This window comes from Bactrocera dorsalis, unplaced genomic scaffold (genome assembly GCF_023373825.1).
Source record: "Bactrocera dorsalis isolate Fly_Bdor unplaced genomic scaffold, ASM2337382v1 BdCtg024, whole genome shotgun sequence".
NCBI classification, from domain to species: domain Eukaryota; kingdom Metazoa; phylum Arthropoda; class Insecta; order Diptera; family Tephritidae; genus Bactrocera; species Bactrocera dorsalis.
In genome coordinates, this window is record NW_026038075.1 from 1 (window position 1) to 24,893 (window position 24,893).

The window sequence follows — 24,893 nt, forward strand, 5'->3', positions numbered from 1 at the left end:
CTAAATTTTATTTATAATAGAATATTACAATGGAATACTTTTTAATTGAATTCAAATGTAAAATTGAAAGTGAGTCTTTAATTTTTCGGCTTTAGAGACAAACCTACAAAAAAACTTCGTAAAACTGTAATGTTTACAGATAAAGCTAATATCTTACTGGTTTCATACTGACCGTCCACCAAAAGCATTAAGATGCTCCCTTTTCATTGACTATTCGATAGAAGCAAACACTATGGACGCATGAACTCACAAATTCCCGCGCAAAATGCTACGAGAATCATTAATACTCTAGGATCGATAAAGGATAAAGGAAAGGTTCACCGCATCATTATTTCATGAGAATCATTAACCCACTCTGATACAAAAAGGAACTCGTAACCAACCTAGTCTAGAGAGAAGTTTAAATAAGATTAATTGACATTACATTCCAAAGAAATTATATAGAGGCAGATCCTTTTCAAGCTGTCGAAGGTGGCCTTAAAATCGACGAAGAGGTGGTGAAATTTTGGTCAATAGTAAATTTCCCAGGTCAAAAGCCACACTGATAGCGTCCAATCAGTTTGTTGAGGGTGGTGGGGTTCAGTCTTTCACACACTACGCTCGATAAGACCTTATATGCTAGCTCAAGAAGGAATATCCTACGATAATTGGCCCAGATTATGGGTCCCCTTTTTGTGAATTGGGCAGAGCACACAATCATTCTCAATCGTCGGGCATGCTTTCATCCGATCATATCTTACAAAGAAGCTGATGCATGCAACTTGTCAGTTCTTCGCAACCGTATTTAAATACCGCTTTGTCAATCTGCCTGCCGCTTTGTTAATCTTCAGGCATGTAATTGCTATTCGAATCTCACCATAATCTGGATCCATACGCTTCATAAATTCAGTATATTCTGAACATCTAGTGGCTGATAACTTTGGGTTCGACAAGAGTATGCCCCGATCTTGAAATCTTCCGTTAGTCGCTGCATCTTTTTATAAAATTTTCGAGCATTACTTCTGTCGACAAGCTTCTCAAGCTCATCATACTTACAAGCTTTCGCATAAAAATATTAAAATTTCAGCTTTGGTTAGTTTAAACTGCAGTTTTCTCTCTATCAGTTATAAACGCAAAAACTGTTATAGTATAATAAATCTAGGGACTCAAGTCATATTCTTATACGCAGATACTTGAACTTCGTGAACAGTAAAGGTTCAAGATATTCAAATTTATCCTCTTATGACCATTATTTTTAAAGGTTTCATAATTATTGGGAGTACCGCACTATTAAACAAGCAAGGTTCAAATGGTACCAACAGTTTTTTATTCTTTGTCAGAGAGATCTTGTGTCTTCTCATATTTATGTCTACTCATTTTTTAGGCTTAACCACGTGAAGCACATTTTGGTTCAGCAAAGTACCAAAGTGTAGGTTTTAAACTGTACAGTGAAATAGCTCAGAGGCCATAACTTTTACACTTCTAACAAAGAAAGTAAAATATATAGAGTGGCGAAATAATTGTAATATGGTCCCAAAGATAAATAATTTCAAAGTTTGGGAGGAAATTCCGTAAAAACTCTTGACTAAATTCATACACCATTGCACTCTTTTACTTTGATTGCATTACCTTAGACATCAATACCTAATATTTATATATATTCTTTTTCTTAGACATTTATTATCTATTCTTTGATTGGTATAGAAAAGAACAGAGTCACGTCAAATACGTATGGTAACCTTATAGCTACGATAATAAATACAAACTTCACACCCGAGATCAGTTGCATTATAGGGAGCCGCAGAAAAGCTGTGACTAGAATTTTATTTAGAATGAAATGTGTTTACGTGTGAAGAATGTATGTTTGTATTAAATAAACAAGCCGATATCTAAGTGGCTTAAATTAAGACGAACTTGACACTAAGTAAATACCGCCAAGTTTCTATACACTCTTGTATATATTTATACTATGAATGTCGGTGCGCTTGTAGGCGTGAACACATCCTCATTAACACTTAGTAGCTTTCGTGTAAACAGCGATCACTGACTGCCGCACCCACGAATTCCAACACTAATCACTATTACTAGGGCGTCAATTCGCCGACGGTTGGTGTCGATTTGCAGTTATAGCAGCGCTAGAAACTGTTTAACGGCAAAAGATCTAATTACAATTTGCAAATAAGTGACGAATTTATACATACAAATATAAGATATAATATAGTAAAGGGGAAAAAAGGAAAAGATTGTTTACTGTGTAAATACATATACATTATTCATCCATTTTGCACGTACTTATGTTGATTTACTTAGTCATTTATTTAAATATAGAAAATTAAAGTCCATCCCATCAAAATGATTAATCGTACTTGAACTGTATATATTATTGGAATTACCTCCGTCTGACACTTGTCACCTTTTTCTTTCACACTCTCTCTCTCTCTCTGTGCAATCATATTATGATCGTTTCACCTTCGGATCAAATTTGACCCGTACTGACAAAAAAATACATATTCACGTATTTTAGTATAGATCTTTATTAAGCGAAGCCGTAGGTGTGATTTCATTGGAAACATAACTTAAATAAATCTGGTTAAATTTTTTTCCGGTGGTAAAAATGCTTTCCGCGTCGTAAATAAACAGCTCCCAAAAACACACTAATTGACATATGGTGTTCGGACTTCATACAAGCATAAAAATCTTGTTATTTATCGGTTCGGTTTGAATCCAGAGTGTGGCCAGTCCAGAAGATACTACACCGATACCGATACTACAGAAACTCTGAAGGATGGATCAAGTCTCTCATCATAAATCAAATAATGAATGAAGCTTATCACAGTGTATAAGTTTTAGCAATCCTCAAATGTGTTTAGGAATTTTATTAAAAGGGTAGTCCTTTACGGATTAAATTGAAACCGCTCGACCTTTCCAAGTGACATCGCTTCGTTCAATGGGTTCCAACAAGATGCAACGTTTTCGAGCCAAATTTAGTTCAGCAATGAGTCCCATTTCTGGGTCAATGAGTAAATAAACAAACACAATAGCCACATTTCGGACGTAGAGCAACCTGAAGAGATTCAAGAGCTGCCATTTCATCCAAAAAAACAACGGTTTGGTGTGGTTTAAAGACCGGTGGAATCATTGGTCCATATTTCTTCAAAAATTATACTGGTGAGAACGTAACCGTCAATGGCGACCGTTATCACGCTGTAATCACCGACTCTTTGATGCCTCAAATTGAACCACGTGATCTTGGCGACATTTGGTTTCAACAAGACTGCGCCACTTCACACACTTCGCATCAATCAATGGATTTATTGAAAGAACACTTGGATCAGTAAATAATTTCACGTTTGGGCCGGTCGATTGGCCACCAAGATGGTATGATATCACATCATTAAACTTTTTACTGTGGGATGCTCGAACAAGTCATCGAATATTTGACTCAACGGATGGACCATCTGAGACGAAGCCGCGGCCAACATTTAAAAGAGATAATCTTCAAAAAATAAATCAAAAGGAATGGAACCTAGAAATGGTTTACCTACCCTTTATAACATATACCAACCCTTGTAGAATACTTTTGTATGAAATATTGAAAGCATTTCAGCATTTGTAAAATATCGTTGAAAAATGGTAGTAATGTGAAAACAACGATGCCAACGCCACTTGATTGCATTACAAGCCGCCCATACTTGGTCCAATCAGCCAGTGCTAGCAATAACAGATTGCCTGTACCGACACACATATCTCTTAGCATATACTTGTACGTATGTATGTTTACAAGTAAAATTACGACTAGGCATGCTAAATATGGACTAATAGCTTTCCAACAACAATAAATAAGCAACAACTTTTTTTATAACTAATTTTTCTCCTTACTCAGTCGCGCTGCGATATTGCAACTTGAGACTTTTGCTTTGCTGTTGGAAACCGTTCTTACTATTCACTTACTTACTTTGTTTAGTTTTTTCTCTTACTACTTCTTTGTTTTGTTTTGTTGTTGTTTAATTGTATTTTTTGTTATAGCAGTTTATTATTAAAGTGAGTAATTAGCTCTGGCGATCAAATTGGTTGACTGTGAAAAAAGGCGTAACTTGAGTCATACGAAACGAATGGCAGCAAATTAAAAGGAAAAACTTATTTAATTTAGCATAGCAATGCACATTTGCTAGATATTACGAAGCAAAATGCACATATTAGATTTTCAATAAATAATAGTAGTGCGTCACCAAAAGTAGTTGGTTATCAAGATTCCAGTTCGAAATTATAAAAAATTAATGATTTTTTAAATTATCTAAATTAATAAAAAATATATACCTAACTTGTAAAATACAGGTAAAAATAAATCCATTATTTGTGAATTAATTTGAATATTTTATTTGGAACTGATTTGGATTGACTCTTTTAGAAATCTTCGTCCCTATTGCCAAAGAACTGGGACAGTTGATTTTCATAACCTTCTCTATAGAGCAGTTTTTTACCAACAAAATCATTCACCATAGACAGGAACATATAGTAATCACTTGGTGTGAGGTCCGGACTTTAAACCCGACACACCTACAACTAAGCTCACAAAACTTCTAGCAAGTCACTATCGATTTGTGTGGCCCAACATTCATCCGATGGAACACAATTCCTCTCCTTTTGGCCAAAGCTGGCTTCGTGTGGGCGATGACTTTCTTCTGACATTTGAATTTGATCACTTTTTGCTTTCTGCTGATGGTTTAACTTTTGATTACTTTTATCGCTTGAGGGACCCACCTTTCATCACCTGTAACCATGCGCCTTAGATTAATATTTCTGCGATTCAGCTGGTCCAAGAGGTTTTTTGTGTTGACTCGAGTGACACAGATACACCAATCTTCTGTTTGTATACAGCCTTGTTTGATTGCAAACGATTTTTTATACAACGTTTAGCTCCTGATCAATCGAAACATTACTTACATTGTGTTCGAACACAACGATTTCCAATATTTTATCGATATTTTCGACATATTTGCCTTCAAGGCATGATATATATATTAACCCAACTCAACCTAATATTTCACCAGACCAGATAGAACACAATTATAAAGTCTAGTAAATTTCGAAAAAAATTTGTTCGATAATAATTTTGAGTTAACCATTTTTTATACATAAGTCGTCGCAATTGAGCTCTATGACCAATTTTTTGCGAAAGTATATATTATAAAGGGTAATCCATTTCAAGGTAGAAAGTAATGGAAAATGTTTATTATCATTCGAAAGAACATTCTTTGCCATTTATTTTTTGAAGATTATCTCTTTCAAATGCTGACCGCGGCTACGTCTCAGATGGTGTATCCGTTGAGTCAAATTTTCGATGACTCATTCGAGAATTTCGACTGGTAATTCGGGAATGATGTTTTGCTCCAGCCTGAATCGAAGCGGGATTGTCTGCATAAACTTTAGACTTTACATATCCCCACAGGAAATCACACGATCTTTGTGGCCAGTCGGCCGTCCCAAAATGTGAAATTATCTGCTCACTGAAGTGTTTTCTCATTAAATCCATTGATTGATGCGATGTGGGGAAGTCATCATGGTGCGATAACGGTTGCCATTGCCGGTTACGTTCTCACCGGCATCCTTTTTTATGGACCGATGATTCTACCGGCTCACAAACCACACTAAACCGATGTCTTTTCTGGATGAAATGCCATGACAGCTTAACACGACTCACGCGAGATCTGTCAAAATAATGCTATTGAAAAAAGTACCTCTTCTGGATCATCCGTTATAAAGTGGAACAAATATGATTATATTTATATATAAACATGCAACTTTTTTCTTCGAGAAATAATTTGAAAATTAATACATTTATGGTACCAAACTACAACTTCTACTAGTTTCTTAGTTATATTAGGTATCTTTAGGCTAGGCTCTTACAAAAGATCTGTCGAAGCCGAATTTAATATACATATACGAGTATTTATAAATCTCAACTTCGAAGTTTCATGAAGGTATCTCACTTATCGACAATTTACATCTATTGTAGTAACATCGAGGCTGTAGGGTATCAATATATGTACATATGTACATATACTGCATATACCTAGGAGGACTGATTTCACTAAATTCTAAGTGTCTGGGATGGTATTCATGATTTCTGTTTTCTAAATTACAATGTAAAGCCAAAAGAAGTTATGGAAATCAGGATGGATTATGTGAAAAGTAGGCGCGGTTGTGGTCCGACTATGCCTACATAAAACCCTTTTACGAAGCCGTATATTAAATTTGGGTAAAAAATATTATTACAAATACCTATTTCTACAAATATGTATAAACGATTATTCTAGAGATCTGAGTATAGAAATATAAGTATATTAAATTTAATTTTTCACGGAACTCTCAATTCTCATAAACTAATTAGTCCATGGTAGAACTTGGAAAAGTGATAATTATTGATTAGTATTTTCATTTATAAGTTAGGAGTTCATATATACTAGGAGATATCCCTTCATTAATTTATTCCCGAAAGAAGGAACTAATATTTTATATAAAAGGAAATTAGCATTTTCACTTTCGCATAACATAGTCTCTATGTATACTACCTGGAAGAACATTGAAAATGCGAAAGAAGTCAAAAAACGCATTTTACAACGAATACATACGAACAACTATAAATAGACATACAAACATACAGTTATACGAGTATAATATAACCAAAAGACCGGCAAAATAAAAATCAGCGAATTGAAAAATTCGCAACGCGACAATGACTCAGCGTCATGCACACCCACACACCGTCAGTGCATGCATGCCCCAACAGTGCAGGCGCAACAACAAACTGGTTCCAACAATATAGAGGCCCACCGGCAGACATGGGAGCAAATGCAAAAACAAAAACATGACATAACAATAATCAACTAGACGAAATTCCGAAATTCTTACGAATGCGCTGAACGCGATTTGACCAACAACAACTGCAAGAACAACACTGTTCGCCATAGGAGCAGCAGCACGTGTTCAATGTTATTACTGACATATGTATGCATCAATGCATTTGAACTATATACGTATGTAGGTATGTATGTTTGCATGTGCATTTGTTAGCCTACATATTTTTGTTGCATTTGTTGCACGGCATGTTGCTAGCAATTTATGCAGCTGTAAACTAGCAACATTCTGTCTACCATTGCATGCACAAAATGGAATTGTAGCAACTGTGTAAATATGTACGCATTTATGAATGTACGTATGTATGTATGTATGTAGATTGTAGGTCGTGCTCGTTTGTCAAAGGTATGACAAGAGAATGAATGCTAATGTGCAAATCTGCCAATATTTTATATTATACTGATCGCTTGAATGAAGGTGCTATGAAAGCTTGATTACTGAGCTTTGATTAGAAAAATTTAAATGGCATTTTCTTAAGCAAAATTAATCCATGCTTGGACAAATCTAACTTAATGTAAACCTGCCCGATCTAACTTAGCTTATATGAAGCTCCTATAACCCAATTTAGCGGACTCCGACTTGATTCTGACTTCCCCACTTGATATAAAAGTACGAGGAAAACCAGTACAAAATGTATGGCAACCCAATGTTCCCTTAAAGTGCGCCTACTTGATATTCTATCACGAGAATATTAAGAGCTTTCAGGCTTTTACTATTTCTTGGAGGTTCCTTTGAAATCTCTTCATATAAAATCCTCTTAAAGTTCGAAGTTGATTTTCTTCCGAGTTCACTGATTTAATATTTTAAGGATAAGCTTTCGAAATTTCGGAACTCAAGCTTCCCTCATAATCCAAAGGTTTGTCTATATCCAAATTTACTTAATTGATATTTCATTAATAAGTTTTTGAAAGCTGTAACCTGAGAATTTCCTTTAAGTCCGAAGATTTATCATTCTTCGAGTTTATTGATTTGGTAACGGGTTTTTAATAGAGACGCTACAAAAGTAGACCGATAGGGACAGCAAACGATGTTTCCCGCTCTTTTGACATTTCTCTTCAGTAAGGTTTATCATTTCATCATGGAAAGATATACGATCCAACAACGAGTCGAAATTACTAAAATTTATTATCGAAACTCGAAGTCAGTGGCCTCAATTTTAAGAGCGGGTTTTTCAAAGGTTAAAAAAAAACGTTCGTACGTACTCCATGAGTCACCATTGCTTTCCGAAAACATTACGGCTTGGTGTGGTTTATGAGCTGGCGAAGTCATTGGACTGTACTTCTTCCGTGACCGGCACGTTACTGTGAATGATGGGAATCGCTTCCGCTCAATGATAACCGAATAAATATGGGCTTGGACGATATGTGGTTCCAACAGCACGGCGCCATAAGCCACACGGCGAATCGATTATGACAAATTTATTGAAAACCAAGTTTGGTGAACAAATGGCTCCAATGTACTTTCACAGTAATAAAGAATTTCTTTAATATCCCAAACCGATTTTGTATGATTTCAAAATTTCGTAGCGCTCTTATTGAAAAACCTGTTATTTCATAGAAAAACTTTCATATCCAAGCTTTTCTTAAAATCCGAAGGTTTGTGTCTCTTGATTTTACCGATTCGGTTTTTCAGTTCAATTTTAGCCGTGTATTCTCATTTAGACCTTACAGCTGTAAACTTATCCAAGGTACTAGCAAATATTTCAGGTCGTAGGTATCTTTGAGAATTTAGTAAAATGAAGTATTTAAAGTCGTGGCTAAATCTGAAGGTATTATTGGAAATATCCATATCGAAGATACTCATTACTAAGTCATCCAATACATTGAATATATCACGATAATCTATAGTGGTAATAACTCAAAAATGACAACAACATTTACCCAACTAATCATTAAATTTGAATAAAACTTCCGATATACCGAATTCATTACAAAATTTATGAAATAATTACACAAAATTCAACAATTTTATTTTTCATAACTTTCACAGCTTACTACAACAATTAAACGCCTCAACTATCCAGCCTCTTGAACATTGAATCAAGTAAGTATGGTAAGCAGCTATTCGTTTGACTAACATGTTCTACTATGTGTAGTCACATTGCATAAGAATCACCACCATAGTATGTATGTACTTTTGTCCTTTTTCGATCAAAGTTATAATTGAAAAACTGAGTTCAGTTTCAAAACAACACAGAATGTGAACAGAACAATTCGAAATATTCGTATTTCATTTATATTTATTTGTAGTTGAACACACTTAAATACATAGATATATATATACAAACCTACATTTATCAGTATGGGATATTAGGTTGGTCGAGAAATACTTCTTAAGATGCTATTAATTTTAAGCTTCTAAGTATACACAATTTTTTTACCCAAATTTTTAAGACCAGAAAACAAAAATTATTTGTTTAATAAATTTTATAAAACTTCAAAACTAAAACAATTATAAAAGTATTAGGAAAATTGGAATATCAAAGATTCGTACTTTGAAGAATTCGAAAATGATGGAGGATTTTTGAAATTATGTACGCAAAATAGAAAAAGGTCAGGTTAGGATAAGTAGTCGATCTTAACAGAGATCTCGCTTGAACAGCTTAGAACGCCGATTCGTTGTGGAATCTAAAACTTCTATATATTTGATCACAAGACCCTCACAAATCGACAAAGCGCTTTGGGATTATCAAAAATTTGTTGAGACGGTTAATGTCAGCTTCGGCTGTGTCTCCGGCTTCGCCGAAGGTAATATTACCGAGAAGCTTCAATCTCAATCTTGCAAGGACTAGAGAATGAAGAAGAAAGTGATTGAATTCCAACTCACTCGCCTTCATACAACTTTAACAACTTGCTAACGACAAGATTTTTTTCATGCAATACAAGATGCGTTCCAAAGTAAACAGGGCTTGAAATAAAAAAAAATGATTTTTTCGACAAAATCAATTTATTTTATTCAAAATAGTCTCCTTCTGCTTCAATACAGCTTTTTGACCAAAAGAATGTCGAACGAGTATTTTAGCTCGTTGGCCGGTCCGTCAGTATTCTGGTGCAAGCCTTTTGAATGGCCTCTACGTCTGCATAACGCTTTCCTTTCATAGAAGTCGCACGCTGAATACGAGGAGTGGTTAATGGTTAAAATTGATGTTTGGTCAAATAATCGTCCTTCGAATGTTGGATTCTGAGCAATTTTTGGTCGTCAGTCAATTTGTGCGGAACAAACCTTGCACACACCTTTCGTAAGCTCAAATGTTCAGTCAAAATGCGATAAACTGATGTTTTGGAGATGTTCAATTCCATTTCCATGAATTTCAATTATGATTTCGGCTGATTTTTGATAAATTCACGCACAGGTTCAATGGAATTTCCGGTGATCACGGATATTGATTGGCCCACATGTTGATCGTCATTTATGTCCTCACGACCACTTTGAAAACGTTGAAACCACTCGTGCACTCTGCTACGGGATAGGCAATCATCGCCATAAACTTTTTTAAGATCTTCTCTATTTTATTCAAGAATTTATCTCTATTGTCACAATTTTATACTAATATTTGACCAATATGTGACCAATATTTGAGTTTCAGAGCTAAAAACTGTTTGAGCTTCATATTTTTCATGCGCAAATGACCTTCCGCTTCCTAAAAACTCAAATATTTTATCTTATTAATTATATTCTATTTCCTCACCAGTCTAATATGTCTACGTAACCGATACATATTTCTGCTTATAACTATATACTCTGCTAGTCTTCACTATTAGTTGCCTAACATGCACTAGCAAGGCGTCGGAGAGGTCACAAACTTTTCGCACAATAACAATCATACAGACGAAAGTTCATTTATTCTCTGTATACATGAGCATATGTACAGTTAAAGGACTTTTTGTGCAGATTTCGATTCTCTAAGCGACTCAGCCATGTAAACGAAGCATTTTGCCACCCAGTTTGTTATCCTTACTTCCCAAGGATATTCGTATTACTGTGCGCTGTCGATGATGCTGTGAGCTCACTGGTATTAGTAATTTTTAGTTGCAGCTTCTTGGTTAAGATGATTTCTTCTCGATGGCAGTGTGCTCCTTAGCATAGAGACACTCTTTGAGTTATGTTAGTTTGAATTTGAATGGCAGTAGTTGGATTGCTCATTGACACAAGGAAAAGTTTAGTCGCTTGCATTTGTACTTTTATTGGTGAAAGCATATTGTGCTAAGTATATGTATTTGGGAACTAAACTGAGTACATGGATATATACATATGTAAATGTAAAAGCATAAGTAATAAATGTATTCTATTATATTTACGTACGTGGATTGCTTTGCGGGTTTCCAGCAGGAAATTGGGTTCAGCGTTTGGACAACCTGTCTTCTGAGGTTTTTCTGAAGATCGGCTAGAGGAACAAGGGAATGTCTATAAAGTTTTGTGATTTTTTTTGGATATAAGTTTATTGAAAAGGGGATGGAACTCAAAAGTCAACAATAGTTGATAAATAAAAACAATCACCCCCAAAACAGCGATGTAACAGCGGAATCATTGAAACGGTTAGCTTCTTAAAAAGGGGACTCTTATCCAAATTTCATCAGATAGGCAACGAGTGAGTATTTCGACCTCCCAGCTTGGCAAGCACTGGTCAAAAATCAAAACTTGTGAGGCTGCAATGTCGTGCTAGCCTAAAGTAGAGCGCAAGAGGTTACATATCTTGTCGAACGCAAATTGTCAAAGTGGTATAGCGGTATAAAGAAAAGCGAAGTGGAATCATCTAGACACTTTTTTCTCAACTATTCAATTTTTAGAATCCAGCGGTATTAGTCCGAAAAGCAGTACCTTGTACCCTAAAATAAAATTTTTCGATCCAGAATAATTCTTTCATCAGTAATTAAATGCCTTGGATTCCGCAATCTCTAAGAAATATGATAACCAAGAATCTACTCAGCATTTTCAAACAAGGATTTATCGTTTCTAAGATTATTGCCAATCATCTAACTCGTTACCTCTGGGTACACAAGCTTTAGATTTTCCCTACATGGTGCATCCTATTCTTTATTTAGTTCCATAGTACTTATGTACGTAGATATTAAGAATTCAATGCTACTTGCTGAGCTAGAAATTTATGCAATTTTCGTATTCTAAAGCGTTTCATTGTTTCGTTTGTTTTCATTCAGACGCACAAAGAATCGATAACGTCTGCAAACTTTGTTCACGCTGACTTTTTAGCTTGCTGCAAATGGGTAATAACAACACTAACAACATTCATTAGAAATATGAATTTTCTTTTTTGTATACTTTTTTCATCAACTAAATATTCTTCATAGACGCAATCATACAGCTCCACTAAAAACTTAGTTAGTCACACTGTTGCAACTCAAACACTTATTTGAGTTGAATTGGAAGTTCAGCTTGCACCACGACCGCTCGTTTCGAGGCAGATGAATAGTTGCAGAGCTGAGGAGTGGCAATCGAATTAAATTTTGCTCCTTGTAGCAGCGAGCATTTTAGTTTCTAGAAGTTTGTGGATAATGAAGTTTAGTGGTGAAGTATACGACGGTAAAAACAATGACTTTTCTCACTTTAAGGCAATAGCCCTTAACCTCAAAAAAATAAGAGAATTCAAATATATATGAGTGACAATCTTATGTATGGTAAGAGCCAATATGCCATATATTTATATACATGAAGTTCATGCTTATTGTACAATATCATAAAACATGTATTCCAGTAAAAATTATATTTTATTTAGTTACTTATATTCCATAATTATTGTCCAACAAAGGTATCTATAAAATTAACTATTTTTTCTAATAGTAACCACTTCTCTTTACATACTTTCTTATAAAATAATAAGCCACTACATTAAAAACGACAGCCAAACCCAAAAGACCCAAGCAATCCACCCAGTAAGTGTACTCGGCCGTTTTGAAAGAACCACGCTTTAAGACTTCAACACCATTTTGCACGCAAGGATGATCCAGGTTTTGTGGACAAACTAAAAAAGAAAGATACATTTTAATCTTAAACTCCCAGTGTCATACGTATACAATCTATTAATACGCTCTTACCAATTTCATCCACATTTATCCAAAAGTTGTACATTAAAGCTTCATTGGAATAGAAGAATAACGAAAAATATTTTAGATACGGTATTGAATCTACATTATAGTAAGCGCCACCAAAAATTAGAAATATCAAATCAAAAGGTGCGGCACACTCCGTAGCCATGGTATCAGTCTCAAAGAAGCTCGACAGAAAGAGACCATACGCGGTAGCCGTAACAGCGGAGAGACCCAACACCAGCCCCATTGTCAAAAATAACATAAATCCTCTTGCATAATAGACAGTGCCATAAATAACAGAGAAGAAAACATAACCTTTGAAGAAAGCCATTGGTATGAAGGACAATACGACTGCCACATAGTAAGCGGAAAGGCTGTAGGTGCCTTCGCCCACTTCACGTCGCATAATCGGCAGTGCGCCAGGGAAGACATAGGTCACGCCATACGAGAAAGTGAATATCATTTCACTGGACAACATAAATATGGAGCCACCAATATCTTGCACTGATGTCTGTGTCAGACCACTCACGCCGGAGTACATGATGGCCAAAGTCACTGAGGTTATCTGAAAAGAGATTTCATCAATACAAAACTATTTGTAAAGCAAAGTATATTTTAAAATACCATAAAGAGTCCCAGTGAAATAAAGCCGCGCTTTATATTTCGACTATCCTCTGTTATGAATCGAATTAGTAGCAAGTAAACTTGGTAGATCCAACGAATCTTTTTGCTGGAATTTAAACAAAATATTAAGTAATGCGTAAACAAAGCAAAAGTTGTAACTTGTATGGATATGTTTTATTAAATTTAAAATATATGTAAGATTAGTAAAAGTTCTAAAATGTTCGAATATAGAGAAAAGATAGAAATTATACCAATAATAAAAAAGTGAAGGATATGGTGCTTGAAAAACCATCAGACAAGTGTTAGAGCTGGCATCTCTCGTGATTGCTTTCAAATGGTTTTAGTGGATATTTTGGGTACGAAAACGGCTGGAATTGTGGAAGAACAATTTACGTATTTTACACGATGATAATGCACCATCGCATCGAGCCACGATTGTGACCAAATTTAGAGCCAAAAACGCAATGAATACCATCGATCAACCACAATTTTCACCAGATTTGGCTCCGTGTGATTTTCTCTTCTTCCTCAAACTTTCAGTCGATCGAAGAGACAAGACATCCCAAAAAGTGCTTATGAAAAGTGTTTGAGGTGTGGAAAAATCGTTGAATAATTAGAAATTTTGCGTTTTATTTACTTTTTTGTCACAATATACACATATCGATACGAAAGTGTGGTCTAGTGATATTCAATTTCCTTAGAAAGGATAGATATTTACTTTAGATGGATACAAATTTTTCTTTTATGGTTCTATTGGCCAAATAATGCTTATACTATGAGCTCAAATCAAGAGAATCGAACTGAATTGAACGATCTTCATTAATCCACTCGAAGAGATTAGGTCTTATAAATTGTCTTTGAAAGTATCTGGTAACATTTCCGACCCTTAATTAAGCTTATGACGATAGTTTATCGAAAAATGTTTTCTCGTTTGCATACATTTGAAAGGCCTTTAAGGAGTTATATGGGTTTACGGGTTTCAAAAAATCGAAATTTTTTTATTTTCATTAAATTCGACAGCAGCTTGAAACTTGTGCGCTCGAGGCTAGCTGGACTAAGGGCGCAGTCTTTAAACGCATTTATCTCGAAACTGTGTTTTTGAAACGGTTGGCAAGATTTCTCAAGAACTACTCAACCGATATTCAGGAAACTTTACACAGGTCTTCGAGATACAATTCTCAAAGACTTGGACGAAGGATTTTTTTCAATAACAACCATTTGAAAAAAAAGTCACGAAATTTTATTTTTTTTGTAAAAGTATCTATCGAAAAGCTAATTTTCGGTTTTCACTTTCGTCCAAGTTCTAAGTTAAGGTTTTAACTAAAACACATATTTTTTCACTGTAGATGATCCTGAAAGGAGTTGTTCTGAGAACGCATCTTTTTTCCGAGGGGTCACCGAAAATGGCGTCTCAATGGCCAAATTTAAAATATTTTTTTCCACGAATTTCTTTGCAATAGTGTAAGTTTGTAATACTAAAAAATTCTAATAAAATATTTCATTTGTTATATGAGACAAAATTTGTTTGAAAAAGGATGGCTAAGGAAACCCATGTAACCCCTTAATTAGAAACATTAAATTCTAGTTGTATTTTTAAATCAAGTGTCATACTCACAAATTTTTAATATTGTACAAATAATCGCCACTGTAAGAGCGCGCCAACAACCAACTTCCCGAATACCGACCCCATGTCTCATTCTCATATTTCGTTTTGATCAATTCACCGTCCTTGCCTTGTGTGTGCGAATCGGAGATTGTTTTCAAATAAAAATCGGCTGGATTGCAATTTTGCGGTAACACGTAACCTAAACTGTGATACGAAGAACACAAACAAATATTAGTTTTGTCATTAAAATTGTTTACCTATGTATTCCCCCCCACAGACCGACCCACTTACTTGGTAAAAAACTGAAAAGCACGATCAGTGCTACCTTGATATACAACACGTCCCGCATCCATTAGTATAATGTGTGTGAAGAGTTCAAAGACAGCCGAACTCGGCTGATGTATGGAACAGATGATGGCTTTCTTGTGCCGCCCATTGGGACTATTGTTGAGCACACCGAGTGTGGGTATCTCCTTAATCGAGTCGAATATATTCTCATCGGATTCCAGCACCTCCATTTCAATGGAATTACTCGTGCTTTGCTCACTGCTGCTGGGCGGCGTAGTAAACGAGTCCTCGCCATATACCGACGTGAGTGAATGTTTCGTAACGCGATGACGTGTACATAGATGACGTAGCGTTTTAATCACCGTGTATGCGCTGTAGCTATCCAAACCGGTGGTGGGTTCATCACAAAATATGAATGGTGGATCGGTGATAAGCTACAAGTGTGTAAATATTATTGTTTATTTTTGTACTTCATCACTGACTCGTAAGCTGTGTATGTAAATAGTATGCGTACCTCTTCGGCCAGACTCAACCGTTTGCGTTCGCCACCCGAAAGCGATTGTATACGCGTATGGGTCGCATCTCGTAAGCCACAAGCGAGTAATAGGTCGTTGACACGCTGACGTTTCTGTGCTTTTGTCGTTTTACGATGCATTTTGAAGTGCGACTGTAGGGGTGGAGAGAACATGTTTGTGTGAGAGAACAATAGCAACAGGTATTCACAATCCAATTAGTATGCGGTGAGCTTTTCACCAACTACATAGGTATATACATATGTGTACAGTTTCACCCCCAGGTGCTTACCATGAAATATAAATGCTCGTAGGCCGTAAATGTTTTCACATTGATTTCGAATTGCGGTAAAAAGCTCGATATGCTCGTCATTTCATCTCGTCCCATGGCCACGCCATTCAATACGACTTCACCGGTTAAATTACCTCGCAAACGTTGCGATATGGCGGCAAGTAGTGTGGTCTTGCCGGCACCGCTGCAACCCAATATGGCAACTAAATTGCCAGTTTTCATATGGCCACTGACTATATGGAGATATTGTAAACAGTTAAATAATTTAGCACTGAGTTTCATAAATTTTATTGAATTGTATACTAAGTAAATAAAAATTCTCTATATAATTCAATACAGTTATTAAAACGGAAAAATGGTTTTCCAAATACTTGTGCGCTCGAGGCTAGCTAGGCTAAGTGCGACGTCTTTAAACGCGTTTTTCTCGAAACAGTGTTTTTAAAGATATAACTCCTAAATACTTGGACGAAGAATTTCGATTACAACTATGTATTTAAAAAAAATGTCGCGAAATTTTCATTTTTTTGTAAAAGTGTCTGCCAAAAATACAATTTTCAGTTTTTTTCCTTCGTCTAAGTTCTAAGTTAAGGTTTAAACTAAAACACGTATTCCTTTCACCTTAGATGACCCTGTAAAGAGTTATCCTGCCAACGCTGCGCACCTCTCTTCCGAGGGATCATCAGAGAGATTGGCGTCGCAATGGCCTAGTTTAATATATTTCTTTTCCAAAAATTTCAGAATTTCTTGTGTATATTTGCAACAATAAAAAATGCTAATAAAATATCTAATTTTTTATATGAGAAAATTTTTTTGGAAAAATACTATTTTTTACCCGAGGAAACCCATATAACCCCTTAAGCTACTTTCTATAAGTCAGTAATTCAACATTGTGGGCATATTACACTTCAGCTAATCCATTTAGCCTATACCTGGTACTATGAACTTACGATTTAAAACTTGCAGCCCTAAATGTATGCTACAAAACCATTTGGTAAAACATCATCTGAATTTAGGTATGTGTAATATTTCACTAATAATATCATATTCTGAAAAAAAAATTTGGGTACTGTACAAAAGAAGAGATTATAATTTTAATTCCATAAATAGATTACTTGATTATTTAATACTTTGTATAAAGCTTTTGGGTACTTAAGCACTTGAGCCTGTATTAAAAAAATATATACACATTTGAGATTGCTACTGCTTTATATATTTTACAAAACACTTTTTTAGATAAAATATATATTTAAGATATTAATATACATACTATTTACTTTCAACTCACCGTCTTTGAGTATGCGCAGTTCCTTAACCTTCCGGCACTCTTGCCAAAATGTATAATTGCTTTGTTCATTCGATGGCACATGATAATTAAGATTCTTCCACTCCAAACACAAATTACTCGGTATTTCGTACATTCTAGAAGTTCAAGCACCTTCTTCTTTGTTACAAAATCAAGAATATATATTTAACTCAAAGCGATCGACACTTTATGGAAGAAACGTGCTTTAGTCTCACTATTCAAATATTTACATATGCTTGCATAAACAACTTATTTATCTAAGGAATCTGTCTCATTAAAGACTAAATTTATATCAAAACAATTGCTTATCAGCTGCACTTTCTTATCTTTGAACTGAATTTAGAAGTCTCCACAACAGACTGCAGACACTTTGGACAGCTCAACTCACACCTGCAGCATCACTGATTGCCTAACAACTTGTATGGATTTTGATGGATGTGAAAAGATTTTTTTTCCTTCAATGTAAATAAATATCACAACAGTGCAATGAAATTTGTACTTGTAGATGACTTTTAGGACTACTATTGTTTTATATGAAACAATGTAATTAAAGCTATTTAAATATTTAATTTCATCAAAAATGAAATTTTGGATGCGCGCCGTAAACTTAATTGCGACTTCTTGCCGCGAATGTCAGCCAACAACTGATTGTCAGAAGGAATGAGGTTGTCAGTGGCGTATGAAAATGTATCTAGGTTATAATCTATGAGTAAGAAGCTAACAGAATATTTAGATTTAGCTGCTAACGTATGCAAGCCCACAATGTTGGTAAGTTAGTGCCGGTAATCAGCTGTTAGCGGGTGTCTTAATTAAAGCGGCTGGCGTCGAATGCGTTGAGTGGGGTTAGGTTTGTATTGAGTGGTTGATAAGTTCAGTTTTCGGCATGCAATGTTAAACTTGCTTTTATAGAGAGGAAAATAAAATGGAAACATCTAGACACTTTATTCTCCACTACCCAGACTAAGATTGAAACATCTCGATTACCCTACTTTGTACGAATCTGGCGAATTGGCAGGAATTGATATTAGTCGCCTCAATAAATGTATGGCAGACTTTGTCAATATGCGATGGTATTTTTGATCCATACCTAGGAGCTCTGGGTACCACAACTAACAGTCGTCGCTAGCTGTGCAAATAGGTTTATTTGACGCCTCACGAATTTTAGCCCTTTTACCTAATCTAACCCAAGGACGGTCATCGCAGCAGCATAGAAAATTTCATATGTATAGTAATACAAGTTTCTTACATAACCTCTTCTAATTGTGGAATAAAAATCGAGAAAACTACGATGAAATTGTTTATTTTTCCAATCAGTGTATAAATAATATGTACCACAGATATCATTTGCGAGGAAAGCAGCTGACGCAGTGTATTTCCAGCCTTAACATATTTGTGGTTGAATTCAATAAATGAAATATAATCCGTTATTAATAAGTTCTGTGACGCAAGTAGAAAGGAGATGCTATAATTATGTGTTACTTGTTAGATAAATTTCAAAAGCCCTTGAAACAACAAACACTGCAAATTAAGATAACAAGAATTTGATAACAACGTCGAAAGCAAAACAACTTCCTTCAATATCGATCTCCAACTTTCCATATCCTCTCAGTTTATATACTCGAATTCGGGTTTATCAATACTAACATCAGTTGGACCATTACAATCACTGGCACTACTGAAATCATCTTTTGACAAACTCTCATGTAACGCGATCAACTGCTGACGCTTTTTAACCAGACGAAAAGGAGTCTTTGACTTTTCCTGTACCAATAAAATTTGATTTTCATTTCGCTTCCGTTTAAAATTGTGTAAACTTTTTCCACAGACATTTTTTAAGCTACGTAATAACTCCACAATTGCCATAATCACGTGATAGGTGAGCACATAGCCAATACGAACGACAGATATTTGACTAAAACCGAAGAACAGCGCCAAAGTGCCGCCAAATGACACTAAAAAATTATAAATAAAATATAATTAATTATTATGAAAAATATTAATTCACACGCACCTAGTAAGTCTTCAAAACTAAAGACGACATCACGCCTCATACGCACTTTCGGTGGTATCACATCCCAGCGGAAGCTGGATGTAGCCACATCTGTGGTGGCGATTTCATCATTCATTTTAACGCCCCTTTATGTATACAGTTATAAATAAACTTTTAAAAATCTACAATATTCGCACACCTACTATATTTGTGACTTACCAATAGCTCTTTTTCACTGTCTGTACAGTGTATTCGATTTCTGTACATGTACTTGGACACTTGCAAATATGCAAGGCCCAAATAGGCCATTTGAAATCGAGCAGACACTCGAAGCCGGCAGGATTACAACTGGGACCCTCTAGAAAATAGAATTTATGTATAAATTATCAATTTTTTTGTAAATACGCTATTGACACATTATAAAGTTGCACTCTTTCAAACAGATCACAGAACTGATATAATGACTACGAAGCAACCAATCTCCTCGGCTACATATGCTCGAATGTCACAAAAGGTCAATTCCGAAGACTTAAGACATAGTTGGAAACTGCTTAGAAATCTACAATCATCTCGAATTTTGACTATTATAGACACACAATTTCTAGGCTGGTCGGTCAAGTGAAAATCCGTCTCTTAAGGAGCATAAACCTGTTGGTTTGTTAATAATATACGAGTATAATTTTGCTGTTGTTGTTGTAAAGGTCATTTAATTCTCGTTAGGATGGTACGGATTACATAAGTTGTCATCGAGGTTATCCAACGGTAGCCCCAGGAAACGCGTTGTTTCGACGGGTCGGATCATTGGGAGAGGAGTGTTAGATGATTAGGGTTAGCAGAGCACCAAAGAGATGATGAGTGTCATGCGGGGACTCGTTGCACGCTGAACGTATGTTTGATTTGTCAGGGTCGATTCTGGATAGGTACGAGTTTAACTTGCTACAGCATCCGGAACGAAGCTGCGAAAGGGTCACTCTCGACTCTCCCGGCAACTCGAGATCTTCGTCTGCACTGGGTGGTGGTGTGACCCCAAGTACGCCGTTCACTGAGAGGGAGTCGATGAAGGTGTTAATGGCTCCACTGTGAATGGCGATCAATACTTGTCGGAAGTTAGTTGAGTCCGAAGTCTGGTCAGAGTATTGTTTTATGTCAACGACGTAGTGAAGGAAGGTCCCCTTGATGCTCCTAGGAGGCGGTTCCGCTACAAGCAAATGACTGCAAGGATGATTTCTGCGAAAGCACACCACAACAGAAATTGCTTGGAGAAGAGTTCATTATGTTCCTTAACGGTAGCATACGGGCCTCACTGTGTGGGTGTTCGAAGGGAGACTTCAAGAGACATCCATCTCAACTACTTCGATCTTTAAACATTTCCTTTATACATATTACTTTGATAGGGATTTTAATACCTAAATCGTTTTTAAAACACATTGCTGTTAATCTGCAGCACCCACCCCTCAACTACGGCCACATCCGCCATATATCTTTATACTTGTATATGTAACATACCCACAAAAGCATAGAAGAACGGTACACAGTTACACATTTCCAGAGCCATAACTGCGCGACAGCGCACTAAACATAGGGTTTTGCTGTACACCTGTAAATATTGTTTTAAACGCAAAAAATTAAGTGATATTTTAACGTATATAGTCTATAATCTTTTTATAAGATCACCTTTAGTTGCGATGTCTCTTCGTCATAAAACACACACTTCCTTTGATCCACTTGTAGATCACGCAAATTATTCGATGCGCTAAAAGCAGATTATGGTATAATTCAACTTTTCGAAAGTATGGTACTGTTAACTTACACCGTTTCTAGCACTTTGAAAGAAGCGGTAATCTCATCCGATTTATGTAAGGCTATAATATTCGCATCGCTTGCGGAAACCTCAAAAGGTGAATGAATATCGACCTTGTACAAAGAAATTAAATTAAGGCTTCAAATGAACAAGGCTATATGCCATACTGCTTACCGTTCCCGTACTTTCGTACAAGTCCATTTTGATGAAGCACAGCTGCTTGCCATACTCACAGGTAAGTGGTTGTATAACATCCTTATACTCAATATTTCTGAATTTGCGAGCATATAATTTACGAATTGAAATAATGCTTAACTTTAATTGTAGCTTACCTCCCAGCTAAGATTTCCGACATAGGTGAGTTTATTGCATAACAGTATCCACGCTCTGTCATAACTGGTCTTATTTGTATTGTTGAATTCTTCTTATCAAAGCTAGTCAAAGTTTGTTCGAAGGGTTTATCGATCGCATGCACCACCTCCGCCAGATCTACATTATCGAAACGTTCATCTTCGGCGAAACGCGCTAGATCAGCATAATTGCTAGCCGTCGCATTAACCACGGCATAAAGAAAATCCATGAAATAGAAATAATCATTATCCACAATGGAAATATTCCAATTATCCTGTATATACTCATTCGCTTTGAATGAATCGATATGATCGTAATAGCAAAGCGTAACCGCTGGCAATGGACCATGCCAACCGCGATAATCTCGATCCACTGAGATGACAGTCGGCGAATGAAAGTAACGTCTCACTTGAACGCCACTTAAACGTAAAGCGGCGAATGTGGACGCGAGCACTATGGCGACCCAGAGAAAACTGCAGCAAAGCTCTATAGTATAATCAGGAATTACGGATCGACCATTAATTACATACCGCTCAAGGAAATGTAGTCTACGATTTGCTATCAAACTTATAGCCAGTATACCAGTTTCTTCACCGAGATCAGTGCCAAAATCATGAATCCTCTCTCCGATACAGGCACATGCTTTGCGCGAATACAAATAACAGTTAACCAATCCATGCCAGCACTTTACAAAGGGAAACTTTACTATTTGGTAAACGGATTTACGTGACAATGAGAAACGGCGCAACATGATATGTAATGAATAACCGCGAAACTATAAATGCTACGTTGCTTCGTTAGGGTTCACCAACTAAGCGAGAATGAGCTCATGTCCTGTTAATACAAATAGTTTACGGTCCACTTACATATATTTTTTCCATTGTTTTGCCAAGCCTTCTATTACACCGTAATTGAAATCTCTTTGTGTAATGAATGCCTTTACATTTAGATTACATTAAGATAGTCTGGTGAAGGCATTATTTTTAATGTTATTTAGATATTGTATAATTTTATATATAAACATATTATTTATTAGCATTAAATATTACGACTTATTTAGTAAGACTACTTTTTTGGTGTATCTGTGATATTGAGATCTGATATTGTTGTAGTGCCCAAATCGATTTGTACGAGAAATATGAAGTAGTTGGTCACAGCACCGACAATCTGTTCAAAATTAAGATAATAAGATCAGGATTAAATTTTTTATGCATAAATTTTATTTAATAACATAATATTAGTAAAGTGAAATTGGAGGAATTCGGGTGGAAACCAGTTAACCGGAAGTAAATTTTGAGTTACTCCGATCCCTCTTCTTAATTCAGGTTTCAGACCTACAAGTTATGTCACCTTTTGCAGAATGTAATACTACCACGTGATTTCTTTCATATTTTTACCGGTGCATGTAGATAAGAAGTAAAGAAAGTCTACTAAATTTACAAAAAAGTATTGTTATAAGAGACTAGGAGAAGATATTGGCCACAATATGTTAATGTCACAAACCATAAAATCTATGCACACCATCGTCTGTTAAAAAGCTGGGCTGGGGTCGGATTGACCTTTTAAACAGTTCAGAAAAGTAGTATATTTGTAAAATAGATCTGTGTATTAACCGATTTTGCCCAATGTCCCAACCATTGTTGGAGAATAGCCAACTTTATCACGAATACAAGAATTTGAGTAGCACAAAATATTCAGATCGAGAATTCGTTAGATTGAAAGCGACTCAACAAATTTTGGTTAATGTTTTAGGTATGAAGCGTTTCTCTTTTACAAAAAACTACGTTGAGTAGAGCCCAAAAGCTCCATCGGGATCGCGAAGGTCCTCACCGAGCCGTTCAATACCAAATGAGGTTTCAGACGATGCTAGTCTCTATCGCCAGACTTCCTCAATCTACTTTTGAAGAAAATGATTCGAGCTGCAGAACTAAATAGAGAAGGTACCATCTTCTATAAGAGTGTAATTCTGCTTTCTCCAGACTGAATAAGGAAGCAAAGCAAAAGGGTCTGGCAGTGAACGATGGCAAAACGAAATATCTCCTGCCGTCGCATTCGCGGCAAGGCTCCCACCTCACTGTTGACAGTCATAACTTCGAAATCGTAGATAATTTTGTCCGTCTTGGAATCAGTATTATTCAGTATTACAATATCTGCCTCGAAATCTTTCGAAGAATAACTCTTGCCAACAGGTGCCACATCGGACTGAGTAGGCAATTGAGAATTAAAGTCCTATCTCGACGAAAATAAAGACTAAACTCTATAAGTAACTTATTATTCCCATCTTGCTTTATGGTGCAGGGGCATAGACGATGACAACATCTGATGTCTGTGATAAGAAGCAACAACTGGCGCTCTGTTGTTAACTCAGCTATAACCGCGTAAGCGGTGACTACGCCAGTAAAGAATCACTCAAAACTAGTATAATTCGAAGGCGATAATAATGATTTGTATTATTCTAAATGAAAATTATGTGGTTTTTTCCAGTTCTGGTCAAATTTTATGAAATGGTAATTATATTGGGCGCTGGGTTTGGGTCCCGCCACGTAAAAAAAGACCCCCAATGAAAAAGCATAAACAGCCTCGGATGAGAGGCTGCTGTTGACTTGGCTATAATCGCGTAAGCGGTGTCTACGCCAGTAAAGAAGAAGAAGAATTATATATACTTACACCGCATACCACCAATAAATCAAGTTCCACAATTCCACAGAGAAGCGCCGGAGACTGATGAACCATTAGCTTCAGTAAAAAGCGATTGATTGCACGTTCCATTTCTTTCGAGGTTATATGTAGTTGATTTAGTACAAATGATGTACGACATTTCTATAAAAAAAAATATATTTAGACTAAATAATACACAAATTAAGACCTCACCTCCTCTATGATTGCATTATTAGTGGCTAAAATCAGCAGTATGCGCGCAAGATGTATGAAAAACCACAGCACTCGATTCTGTACCTCTATTAAAATATCACCCAAAAAATTTTCAGTATCAAAAAACTTAAACACAGCAAAAGATTGGACCGAAAGACTCAGCACTGAGCCGAACAAATTCAACAACATCGTAATTCCAAATACTTTAGTCAATCGTGTCATTATAGTGTCCAAATCGAAGTATGTACTACGTATAGTATCTAAAATTTCATAACCGTTTACTGCTTCCCTGCGTAAGCTTAGAAATTCACGCT

At 36.0% G+C, this 24,893-nt stretch overlaps 2 protein-coding genes across 2 annotated transcripts; both read right to left on the minus strand.

Annotated features, from left to right (window-relative positions):
- Positions 1-12,589: 12,589 nt before the first annotated feature.
- LOC105229155 (protein brown) lies at positions 12,590-18,385 on the minus strand. Its single transcript, XM_049461354.1, has 9 exons — positions 18,066-18,385; positions 17,549-17,751; positions 16,264-16,496; positions 15,974-16,126; positions 15,463-15,893; positions 15,181-15,375; positions 13,566-13,671; positions 12,948-13,506; positions 12,590-12,874 (listed from the first exon to the last, which is right to left on the minus strand). The coding sequence occupies exons 2-9, from the start codon at positions 17,679-17,681 to the stop codon at positions 12,687-12,689; spliced, it is 1,998 nt and encodes a 665-aa protein (XP_049317311.1). The 5' UTR covers positions 17,682-17,751; positions 18,066-18,385; the 3' UTR covers positions 12,590-12,686.
- Positions 18,386-18,936: 551 nt separating this feature from the next.
- LOC105229191 (uncharacterized) lies at positions 18,937-22,927 on the minus strand. The gene is made up of 9 exons (XM_011209306.3): positions 22,239-22,927; positions 21,690-22,181; positions 21,532-21,628; positions 21,367-21,470; positions 21,231-21,309; positions 21,063-21,153; positions 19,776-19,914; positions 19,578-19,702; positions 18,937-19,518 (listed from the first exon to the last, which is right to left on the minus strand). Exons 1-9 carry the CDS (start codon positions 22,457-22,459, stop codon positions 19,172-19,174), a joined length of 1,695 nt encoding a protein of 564 aa, XP_011207608.2. The 5' UTR covers positions 22,460-22,927; the 3' UTR covers positions 18,937-19,171.
- Between the last annotated feature and the right edge of the window lie 1,966 nt (positions 22,928-24,893).

Bases quoted from the DNA above. Each gene is read 5' to 3' on its own strand.
- LOC105229191 (XM_011209306.3), bottom strand. From the start codon at position 22,459: ATGTTGCGCCGTTTCTCATTGTCACGTAAATCCGTTTACCAAATAGTA. The intron at 21,310-21,366 runs GTAAGTTAACAG...ATCTGCTTTTAG, and splicing joins TTCAAAGTGCTAGAAACGGT to CGCATCGAATAATTTGCGTG. The intron at 19,703-19,775 runs GTAAGTCACAAA...GTATACATAAAG, and splicing joins ACAGTGAAAAAGAGCTATTG to GGGCGTTAAAATGAATGATG.
- LOC105229155 (XM_049461354.1), bottom strand. From the start codon at position 17,681: ATGTACGAAATACCGAGTAATTTGTGTTTGGAGTGGAAGAATCTTAAT. The intron at 15,376-15,462 runs GTAAGTGGGTCG...TTCGTATCACAG, and splicing joins GCTTTTCAGTTTTTTACCAA to TTTAGGTTACGTGTTACCGC. The intron at 13,507-13,565 runs GTATTTTAAAAT...ATCTCTTTTCAG, and splicing joins TTTCACTGGGACTCTTTATG to ATAACCTCAGTGACTTTGGC.